Consider the following 11,431-nt stretch of genomic DNA (forward strand, 5'->3'; position numbering starts at 1 on the left):
TTTGTGTCAAGCTACCTCCCCCAGGACAGCCCCTACCTCCAGGGCTATTGTGAGGAAATCATTTTGTAAACCTTAGAGTGGGCATGTGTGCTAGGAGCATCACTGTTATTTTCATTAAAAGAGCTCTCCATTCTGGGTGGTGGCCAGAAGATGGTGAGAATCTGGGGCGTGAAAACTTTCCCAAACTGTCTGAAGTGAGACCTTCAGAGTCTGTAGTTCAGGGTCACTTCCTCTCTTCCCTACCCAACTCTGCAGCCTGTGACTTGCAGCCCCCAAGACCCTGAGGATGCACAGGACTCAAGAGTCAAGGGTGGGAATGGGGGAACCGAAGACCCGAGCTGCCCACCCTCAGTATGTCTATCTGGAAACTGGAAGAACCCAGGACAGCTGTGATCACATCCTCCCATATCTGAAGTCTGCTCCAGGGTTCTACAGTTCTGTCTTCTTGGGCAGCCTGAGGTCTGAGGCTCCCCGACCCCTCAATTCCATGTCAATCTCTCCCCAATATTAGGTCCTGCAGTCCTTCCATCACCACAAGGGGGCAGCAGGTACCCATAGCCAGTCCCTGACATGAGGTAGACACCATGGAAACTCAGCTGTTTTATCAGCTTCCAGTTACAGTCTTCTTCTAGCTTATCTCACCCTCTTCCCCATCCCCCCCCAATAAAAAGGGAAGCAGTGAGGACAAAAACAGGGAAGAGACTAGAGAAACAAGGGGCCAGAAGCAAAATACATAAACTAAGCAAAAATAGAAAACTTTATTCATTTGAAGTAGGGTACAGGAACCTGGAGTGTTTGTGGAGTTTCTGGGGAGTCCCTCAGTCCCAAGATCAACGGTCATTGTGACAAAGGGGATTCACCTATAGACTCTCTTCTTTAGGTGGTGAAATCAGGAAGAACTGAGTTCAGATCCAGCCTGGAGCACTTACTAGCTCTATGACCCCAGCAAAGTCATTTAACCGTGATTTACCTCCGTTTCCTCAACTGTAAAATGAAGAAAACACCTACACCCCTAGGATTGTTGTGAGGATCAAATGAAATAATATTGTTATATACTTTTAAACCTTAAAGTGCGATTATTTACTCTCTCACTGTGTGACCTTGGACAAGTTGCTGCCCCTCTCTGGGGCTTATTTCTATAGGAGATGATGACAGTGATCTTTGCTTAACTAAATTCCCCAGGAATGGTGGGAGGCTAAGAGGAGGTAGGTCATGGGAAAGGGCTTCATTTCAACATTCTTTTTTTTCTTTTCTTTTTTTTTTTAGGTTTTTGCAAGGCAAATGGGGTTAAGTGGCTTGTCCAAGGCCACACAGCTAGGTAATTATTAAGTGTCTGAGGCCAGATTTGAACTCAGGTACTCCTGACTCTAGGGCTGGTGCTTTATCCACTGCGCCACCTAGCTGCCCCTCAACAACATTCTTAAACTGTGTTGTTCTTTGAGTGTATGTGTGACTTTAGTTGTTCAAGCAAAGTAATTTGCCCCATCCTGAGTGGGATGGCCAGGTGGTGCAGTGACTAGAGCAACATCCATGGACTTATGGAGGATCTGAGTTCAAATCTAACCTCAGGTATCTTCTACCTGTGTGACCTAACCCTAACAAATGCTGATTACTTCCTTCCCCTACCCCCCCCCCCCCAAGAAAAGACTTTCTGAGGGCAGGGACCAGCCTTGCCCCCTTCCTTTTATCTCTTCAACCTAGCCACTCAGGGGGCTTCAGGAATAAGGGAACATGAGGCAGTGGGATAATTGAGTGTCAGATCCCAGCTTGCCCCCTTGGTATACAACCTTGAACAAGTCATATCCCTTCTCTAGGTCTGTTCCCTTCTTTTGTAAAATGCAGGAGTTGGGATAAGTGGTCTCAAAGACCCCATTTAGCATTGTCGTCTTTTTACTAAAGAAGGAAACTGAGTCAGAAAGAAGTGACTTGCCTAAGGTCACACAGCCAGCCAGTCTAAAGTTCAATTTTGAACCCTTTTGACTCCAAGTTCAATGTGCTCCATGCTGTATTTTCGATGCTATAAATTGTATATTCTGAATTCTAACATTTAAAGAATATTTTCATGTTCTAGTTATTATATTTAATGAGAACAGTAGCAGTGCATTTAGTCTAAAGACCTGGCTTCAAATTCCAGTTTTGTTACTCTCTGTGTGATCCCTCTGGGCCTCAGTTTCTCCATCTGTAAAATGAGGGTGTTGGATTAGATAATTCCAATGTTCCTTCTGGATGTCATCTATCTTGTTCCCCCAAGAGTGCAGAGGGGGTATTGAAGCATCCATACGCCCCAGGAATCTGAATATTTGCTAATCCATTCCAATCCTAGTGACTAACAAGGGTCCCTCCTTAAGTCTAAGACAGACCATTGCTCACTCCCATTCTACATGGAGGGGCCCCACCAGCTCACCATTTCCAACATTCTCTCCTCCATAAGTCCTTTCAACATCATGAAAATGGGGTGAGGTGGGGGGGTGGGGAGTATGTCGAGCTCTCTAGGGTAGGGAGGGTCCTGAATTTCAGGCTTCTGGAGGAGGACCAGGAGAGGCCCTAGGCTCCCTGGTGCTGGAACTGGTAGAAAAGCTTCCGGAGCTCATCCCAGAAGAGCAGACTGAGGACGGTGTGGGGGCCCAGGCGCAGATAACCAGGGCCCAGACCCTTGTAGAGACCTTGGGGACCCTCTGTCCGGATGATCTTTACCAAGCAGTCAAGGAGACCTCGGTACAGCTGGCCCTGGGGATAGGACAGGAAGGCAAGAGTGTCACTCACCTTAGCCTCCACATGCTTTGATCCATTTTCTACTTAAAGATTTCTTCACATTTTTTATGAACTGGACATTTCTTTGGCCACCTGGGGAAGCCCATAGATGCCTTCTCAGAATTATGTTTTTAAATGAATAAAATACATATTATTTTTTTCTCCTATTTTTTTCCCTTTATGAACCACTCTCTCTCCCTCAAATCACTCCAAAGACTCTTTGGGGGTCTGGACCCTAGGTTAAGAATTCCATGCTGGGGACAGCTAGGTGGCGTAGTGGATAAAGCACCAGCCCTGGAGTCAGGAGGACCTGGGTTCAAATCCGGTCTCAGACACTTAATAATTACCTAGCTGTGTGGCCTTGGGCAAGCCACTTAACCCCATTTGCCTTGCAAAAATCTAAAAAAAAAAAAAAAAAAAAAAAAGAATTCCATGCTGGCTGAGTCTGTAATTAATCTTTTTTTTGGTTTAGTTTTTTTGCAAGGCAATGGGATTAAGTGGCTTGCCCAAGGCCACACAGCTAGGTAATTATTAAGTGTCTGAGGCCGGATTTGAACTCAGGTCCTCCTGGCTCCAGGGCCGGTGCTCCATCCACTGCACCACCTAGCTGCCTCCTGTAATTAATCTTGTGACTCCTGGACCGGTGATGATGTTTGTCCTTCATTCTCAAAGAAGACCATGACTATCAGGGAGGTGATGTCATGACAAGCAAGTGAATTGGATTTGAGTGTGGGGGAGTTGGACTAAGATGCCAGCCTCTCTCCTCTGCATATATCGGAGTCCAGTGGCCAGATAGGAATCAGGACGACCAGAGATGAACTTGGATGTGAGGCAATCAGGATGAAGTGACTTGCCCAAGGTCACACAGCTAGTAAGAGTCAAGTGTTTGAGGCTGAATTTGAACTCAGGTCCTCTTGACTCCAAGGCTGGTGCTCTATTCTATTTGTCCTCATCTGTGTCTCCTAGACTGGTAGCAGCTAGGTAGTGCCATAGTGAATAAAGTGCTGGGTTGGGATCAGGAAGACCCATACTAACTGGGCAAGTCACTTCACCCTGTTTGCCTCAGCTTCCTCATCTATAAAACAAACTGGAGAGGGAAATGGCAAACAGGCCAGTGTCTCTGCCAAGAAAATTCCAAATAGGGATCACAAAGAATCAGATATAACTGAAATGACTGAACAACACAAAGACTAAAAAGTTTCCTAGTCTCTGATGACCAACAACAACAAAAAAGAAAACCTTCCTAGTTAAGTCAGAGAAGTGAACTTCAAATCTTGACTCTGCTACGTGCTATCTATAAGACCTTAATATTTAAATCATTTTCTCAAGGCCTGAGTTTTCTCATCATTTAAATGAAGGAGAAGCTTTCCAGCTCTAAGTCCTGGCATCTTTAAAGTAAAGGTGTCCACAGACTGATTCCAACCTATTTGGCTCTCCTAATCTCACACTGATTCTCCAATTCTCCATCCCTGTTCTCAGTCTGTTCTCTTGCCTTCTCTGTGTGGCTACTCACACTAGAATAGAATCCTTCTTCTCATTTAGTCTCCTGGAGTTCCTCCCTCCCCCTTTCAAGGTCCAACTCCTCCATTAAGTCTCCTCTGATTTCCTAACGTCCAGGGGAAATGACCTCTCTCTTCCTATTTCTGTAACTGGACTCTCCTTCTCTTTGGCATGTGAATTTTTCCCCAGAGAAAGCAAAGAACCTTGTAGGCCAGAAGGCTGAGTTTGAACCCCAGCTCATATCATTATCCTTGTGGGACCCTTGACAAAGTCACTTAAATCTTTGGACATCAGCTACTTTTTTTTTTTTGTAGGGCAATGGGGTTAAGTGGCTTGCCCAAGGCCACACAGCTAGGTAATTATTAAGTGTCTGAGGATGGATTTGAACTCAAGGACTCCTGACTCCAGGGTTGGTGCTCTATCCACTGTATCACCTAACTGCCCCATCAGCTACTCTTAAATGTAAAATGCGGCTAACAATGTCCTGCCTGCCTCACAGGACCATTTGGGAAAATCCAAGGAAGCCGTGTCTGAAAAGTGTTACATAAAGATCAGCTATGGTTAGACTATAAGCTCCTTGAGGACAGGGCCTTGGTCCTATCTGTCATATCACTTCCTGGCTATTTCCAAATTATGCTAGCCACACACTGACCCTCCTCGTACTGAGAACTGGACTCTACTCCCTGGGTCCCTGAACAGTAATGGGTGAATTTTTATCTTATCCTGCCCAGACCCAACCAGTCCTAAACCTTATCCCCTATTTATGCAATTGTCTTCTGGTGGAATGTAAACTCCTTGAGGACAAGAATCATTGTTGCATTGCTCATTTTTGCATCTCTGATATATGACAACATTTAAGAAATTCTTGATGTTCAGTTGACCAGTCCCCTGCTCAGAGTACAGTGCCTCGTATTTTAATGTTCATTAAATTTGAGAATGGGAGATGTCCTGTTTTCTGTATTCTATGGGTCTGAAGAGTGTTATTGTATTATTTCATATAGTATGATATCCAGGGTTTTTTTATTTATCAGGTTCTTCTGGGAAATAAATTATTTCTCAAATCAAAAAAAAAAACAATGGGAGAAGAGGGCCCTGGCTTGCTTTGGTCAAAAAAATTCACCATGGAGCAGTCAACTTGCCAGGGACAAGACTGTCAGAGCTTGGAATTAGACCTGGACTATTGCCAGGTATTATATTTGAAGCCAGCTTCAAGAGGTAAGAAAAAAAGATGGGTCTGGGAAGAGAATATTGGGAAGTATCCTGGGTGACCTGTTACAGATAGGGAGAGCTCAGGGAAGGACGGATGACCAGTTCCCATGCTGCACCTGGGATCCAGGCAATGTCAGACGGACTAGATAAGGTATTCCAAGCATATTGGCTGGATCCCATGAAGAGCTTAAAAGGAGGCCAAGAGACAAAAGTGCCTCTGGAGAAGAAGTGGATCCCTAAGATCCAAGTGACGAGGAGAGTTAAAGGGTTATGGTCTTTACCACAGAGATAAGAGGCATTAGGGTCTCGGGGAAAGATTGGGATTCTTGAGTCAAAAACTCTGGGTTCAAATCCCAGGTCTCTTACTCCTACTACCTGTGTGACCTTGGCAAAAAATTGCACCTCTCTGGAACTTACTTTCCTCACCTGTATAACAAGGAAAGGGCTGGAACTCAATAAATGATCCTACAGGTGTTTGTTTATCTGGGTCTCTCCATCTGACCATCTCCTACCAGTCACTAGGCAAGCTCAGCCCTCCTGCCCAAATGGAGTACTCTCCCCTCCCCAAGTCCCCTTTCACCCCATATGCTCACCTTTCCTGATGAGTCCACAGGCTGATTGTACAGGCGAGTGCTGACCACATCAAATGGTGTCATCACAATGACCACTGCCACACTGCTGATCATGCCCCCGGCCAGGGCCACAAGCCAGCTATCCTTCTGGAACCACTGTAAGAGGCAGGAAATCCCATGAGCTGATCCCAGGTTCCTCCTCTCCCCTTAAACCTCAACCCTCATCCTACTTTAAAAACTCACTTCCTATCCCTCCTGGTGATAGATGGGACCCCAGATTGAGAGTGAAAAGAAACTGTCCAGGACATCTGTGTTCTAGATCTACCATGGACTCTGTGTGACTTTGGGGATATCATTTAATGTCAGATTGGCAATGTTGACCAAAAAAGAGGAAATGGCACATGATGGAAAGGACTGTGAAAAAATAGGTACAGTAATGCCTTCTCAGTGGAGCTGGGAATTAGCCAACTACTCTGGAAAGAAACTTGGAACTCCATTTAAACTATTAAACTCTGCATATCCTTTGACTAAGTGATGCCACTACTAAGTCTATAGACTAAAAAAGATCAAAGGAGGAAGATAAAGACCCATATGTACAAAAATATAATAGCTCTTTTTTTTTTGGTGGCAAAGAAATGGCAATTGAAGGAGTGTCCATCTGGGGAACGGTGAAACATGGATGTGTAGGAACATTATTATTCTAGAAGAAATGATGAAAGGGATGGTTTCAGAAAGACCTGGGAAAATTTATATGTATTGTGGCATAACCAGGAAGAACAATTTCTACAATAACAATTCTATTTTAGACAATTTTGAAAGACTTAAAACCATGATCAACACAATGACCAACCAAAATTTCAGAGGATTCGTGATGAAATATGCCACTGGCTTACTGTTAGAGAGCTGATAGTCAAAGAGTGCAGATTGAGACATGTATCTATATATCTTTATATCTATATTATATCTATATCTATATGTTAATGACATAGTTAATTTGAAAATTTGTTTTGCTTGGCTATATCTGTTGCAATAAGGGGGTTATTTTTCTTATGTGGGGTGGGGAGAAGACTTCATTGAAGAGAAAAAATTAATGAGGGGAATGGATTAGAAAATAATAATAGTAGATGCTTATATAATCCTTTGCGGGGCAGTGAGGTGTTGCAATGGATAGACCATGGACTTGGACTCATCTTTCTGAATTCAAACTCAGCCTCAGACACTTAGTAGCTATGTGGCCCTGGGCAAGTCACTTAAGCCTGTTTGCCTCTCATCTGTAAAATGAGTTGGAAAAAGAAATGGCCAACCCCTCCAGCGTATCTGCCAAGAAAACTGCAACTGCGCTCACAGAATCAGACATAACTGCACAACAACACAATGCTTTTACTCTTGTAAGGCATGTTATTGGTTTTGGCTTTTATGAGAGCCTGGAGGCAGGGACTGTTTTTATCCCTAGTTCTCTGGTTAAGTGGATCACATAGTATGTACTGGAAGAAAGATTCAAATGCAGTTCCTCAAAGCTAGTTCACTCTTTTCTAGGTCTTCCTAAGCTCCCCTGGGCTAGAAAACAGGCTCCCTGGGATTTTTTTTCCCCTTGGCTTTACCAATCAAAATTTAGTCTGGTGCACTTTCTAGATCTTTGTGGAGGAGATTTAGTACGGAACTAGGCTAGACTGCTTCCTCTAGTTCCCCCATTCTGATTCTGCCCCACTGTGCGCCATCCACTAGACTACATGGACTCTTAGCCAATGCCCCTTAACTCAAACATACCATGATTCTTTGCCAGAAGCTTTGAATAGGGAGTTCCTGAAATCCAGATGCTAGCTTATGTTTTGCTATATCATTTTAAACATACCATGCCCAACCTGGCTCTCAATTTCCTCAGTGAGAAAATGGTAATAATTCTTGTGCTTCTCTGAATTGTGAAAAAAGAGCTTGGTCAAGTTTAAATCTCTTTAGAAGGGTGAACCCCTCACCTCGTGGTCCTGTACCCACGTTTTGGCTGAGGCGAAAGTGGCTAGTTGGGCAGCTGATCCCACCATGACCCTAGGCACAGCCCCACCGACCCCTCGCCACAGACCCAAGATACCCTGCTGCCGCCAGATGGTTTCCAGGGCACCAAGGAGAGTCTGTGGAGAGAGAAGGAAGAGAGGACAGGTTGGCTGACTTCTGCTCATCCTGGGGGAAGCAGTGGGGCTGATGGGGAGGGGGTCCCACTTCCCTTCTGGAGCCCCTTGAGACTGGATCCCGGGGTCTAGGAGGCAGGGTTATAGTGTTCAGCTAGGTGGGCTTCTTGGGGAGGGAAAGAAGGGGAAGAGAGTCCTCACCTGGTGCTGGTGCTGATGGCCAACAGCCAAGGAGGCGACTGTCTGTGCCTGCTGCTGTGTTTTGACCTGAGAAAATAGATCACAACACAATAGGTCTAGGACTGGTCTCCAAGAGCATCCAAGAGCAACCCCCTCCTTTTAATTATGAAGAACCAGAGGCCCAGGGAGACAGTGATTCCCAAGATCATATAGGTGGTAAGCATATTCTGGATGGAATTTGAACTCAGGTCTTGTGACTCTGAGCTATTTTGGTAGGCAGAGTAGATTGAGGGAGGCGGAAGTAAGGGATGGCCCCAATAGGTCACGTTACAGGTCAAGGGACTATTCCATACTCTCCACAGAGGAAAATATTCATAGGGCAGAGGACTCCTAATCTCTCCCAGTCCCTGCTCCCTGGTAGATCTCTCTGGCTAAATCCCATAATCTCATAGTAAAAAAATAACTTCAGAGTGCCTCTAGCCCAACCAATTTCTAGGATACCTCTTTCAACATCCATGCCAGGGGGTCATCCAACCTCCCTTCCAAGACCTCCAGGAAGGGACAGCTCTTTGAGACAACTCTAATGACTAGGTATAGAACATTAGACCAGGAATTACAAGATCTGAGTTTTAATCTTACCTCAGACATAGCTGTGTGGTCCTGGGCAAGTCTGTAAATGGAGGTAATAATGGATCCTACCTTATAGAGAGGATCAAATGAGATATTTGAAGAATGTTTAGAAAACCATCAGTTGCTACAGAAATATTAGCTATGATTGTAGGGGATAGACTTGTGATTTCATTGATATAGGGGACTCCTAGATGTGGAAACTTCCTTTTCTGATACCTCCTTCCCAACCTGAGAGTGGCTTGGGATGCTGACGGTTTAAGAGACTTGACCAGGATCGTCACAGAGTCAGTGCTGTGTCCAAGTCTAAGACTATAATCTGAAATTCACTTTTCTGAAGTTTTGCATACACAATGTCCTAGTTTCCCAGAGAATTCAACAATGGTCCTAGAATCAGGAGCTGGATTCAAATCCTTCCCCTCCCACCCACCTGTGCCTCAGTTTCCTAACCTGAAAAAGGAAGAAGTATGACAGATGAGTACTGAAAACCCAACCAATTCTAAAGCCAAGATCCGAAGTCCTTGGGACCCTCAGATGTCATCAAGTCCAGGAAGCCCTTCAGTAACTTGCCTGAGAAGGGGCTGTCTCGTCCTCGCCATTCATCCATTCATTTATTCAATAAACATTTATTAAGCTGTTACAAGACAGGCATTATGATAAGAATTGAGGTTACAAAGAGTCAAAAGCTCATTCTCTAATGGGGAAGCCATCATGCCAATACACACATACAAAACAAGCTATAGAGAGGACAAATAGGAAATAATTATCAGAGGGAAGGCACTAGAAGAGGGCTTGGGGAAAGCTTCCCATAGATTTTAGTTGGGATTTAAAAGAAGCCACCACTGGAACACCTCCCGTGGTGAACACTGGCCCTTCCTCCCCCTTATTTCCCTTTGGGATAGATGTGAGGAAGATTCCCTCTATCTGGAGCCAAAATCTGCCTCTGATCCTTTCCCCCAGTCTTCCACTCCTCCTGGGAGAAGCACGAAGTTTGCAATCAGAAGACATGGGTTCTATCCTGGTTGGGCGACGCTCCACTTAGGTGACCTTGGTCAAATCACTTGCCCCTCTCTCTGGGTATCATTGATTTATTTGTGAAAGGAGAGGGTTGGCTTGGACCAAATCAGGGGTTCTTAATCTTTTTTTTTTTGTTGTTTTAAATCCCATGGACCCTTTACAGAGTGGTGAAAACTTCAGGTTCCTTCTAAGAATAATTAATTTTAGAATTCATTATTGAGGGGAAATGCCAAAGTTCAGATAGGAGTTAGTGAAAAACAGAAGATTTAAAAAACAAACCCTTTTCTCCTCCTATCCAAATTCATGGATCCCTTGGATTTGGACCCCCCAAGTTAAGAATGCCAAGATGTAAAGGGTCCCTTCCGACAGTGGTGTCCTTTGTTAAGGGGGAGCAAGGCAGCAAAGGCCCCGCCAATCTACTCACCAGGTATGCAGGGCTCCCAATGAAGGCTCCCAGAGCTCCAGCCAATGCCCCGGCAGCCACGGTGCCCCCCTGGTATTCGGTGAGGCCGGCCTCCAGGGCCAGAGAATAGCAGTAGAATCGAACTCCATTCATGACGCTCTGGTAGAGCAGGGCAGCCCCCAGCCCCTTCTGCAGTCCCCAAAGGCCATCAGCCTGTGCCACGGTGCCCATGGCCTTCAAGAGCCCTCGGTAGGGCCGGGCATAGGTGCCCCTGGCCTGCAGCTCACCCTGTAACTGGAGTCTTGTCTTGACCACCTCCAGGGGATTGGTGAAGACACAAGCCAGGCAACAAGCTGAAGCTCCCAGGACAAGGTCTGCGGCCGGGGACACAGTCACAGTGGTCTCACTGGCCACTGTCGGGGTCTCCATGGCCTCTCTCTGGCTCAGAGAATGACAGCAGTCTGAGGTGGGGGCATGGGCTCCAATGTGAACAAAGGCTCAGTCCACCTGCACAGGTGCCCCTGAACCTGGTGGGGGGTGGAGATGGCCACAGGCAGTGGCTCTACCCAACTGGCAGAGAACAAGAGGGAGGGGCAGAGGGCTGAAGACAGAAGGGATAGGTTGGGAATAGGTGAAGAGAGTTAGGGACAGGGAAGAGAAGGCAGGGTCAGGAACCAGGAGATCAAGGGGAAGAGGGGGAAGACCCCAATCCTAGAGGAGCAGCAGGCCCCCGGCTCACCAGGCTCAAGTCCCCTCTGCCCCACTGGCTCTTCTCGCTAGCCTAGTGGGTGGCCAGCTGGGCAGGAACCCAAGCTGGCAGCCAAGACGCACCCGCTGCCCCAGCCCTGACCAATCCCGAGTGCCTTTGCTTCTCACACCTCCCTGGCTTGGGGGAGGCGCCTGGGGCCTGGGATCTGGAGGAAAGGTCACTCCGGGGAGGGGTGAGGATGGGCAGAGAAGCTCCCGGCGCAGGAGGAGGGAGAGGGGAAAGTCTAACCCGCCCAGGCAACCTCCCTCCTTCCCTCTCTGCCTCTGGCACCCTGGAAAGC

General features: G+C 46.3%; 1 protein-coding gene across 4 annotated transcripts; it reads right to left on the reverse strand.

Annotated features, from left to right (window-relative positions):
• Nucleotides 1-682: 682 nt before the first annotated feature.
• On the reverse strand, nt 683-11,185 carry SLC25A34 (solute carrier family 25 member 34). Of its 4 annotated transcripts, none has more exons than XR_012474578.1 (7): nt 10,404-10,819; nt 8,975-9,034; nt 8,357-8,422; nt 8,006-8,158; nt 6,054-6,188; nt 2,764-2,844; nt 683-2,179 (listed from the first exon to the last, which is right to left on the reverse strand). XR_012474578.1 is itself a non-coding variant. In XM_074218366.1 (6 exons), exons 1-6 carry the CDS (start codon nt 10,809-10,811, stop codon nt 2,545-2,547), a joined length of 1,005 nt encoding a protein of 334 aa, XP_074074467.1. In that variant the 5' UTR covers nt 10,812-11,185; the 3' UTR covers nt 686-2,544. The 4 variants fall into 4 exon arrangements, 2 of the variants coding, with proteins under 2 accessions (XP_074074467.1, XP_074074468.1); XR_012474577.1 differs by lacking the exon at nt 2,764-2,844 and adding an exon at nt 2,405-2,727 and having other exon boundaries at nt 685-2,179; nt 10,404-11,185; XM_074218366.1 differs by lacking the exon at nt 2,764-2,844 and having other exon boundaries at nt 686-2,727; nt 10,404-11,185.
• Between the last annotated feature and the right edge of the window lie 246 nt (nt 11,186-11,431).

The sequence above is a fragment of the Macrotis lagotis genome, chromosome 1, assembly GCF_037893015.1.
Source record: "Macrotis lagotis isolate mMagLag1 chromosome 1, bilby.v1.9.chrom.fasta, whole genome shotgun sequence".
NCBI classification, from domain to species: domain Eukaryota; kingdom Metazoa; phylum Chordata; class Mammalia; order Peramelemorphia; family Peramelidae; genus Macrotis; species Macrotis lagotis.

Coding starts and splice junctions, on each gene's coding strand:
- SLC25A34 (XM_074218366.1), bottom strand. CDS start 10,811: ATGGAGACCCCGACAGTGGCCAGTGAGACCACTGTGACTGTGTCCCCG. Junction 9,035..10,403: donor TTGGGAGCCCTGCATACCTG/GTGAGTAGATTG, acceptor CCTCTCTATAAG/GTAGGATCCATTATTACCTC. Junction 8,159..8,356: donor GCCATCAGCACCAGCACCAG/GTGAGGACTCTC, acceptor CTCTCTCCACAG/ACTCTCCTTGGTGCCCTGGA.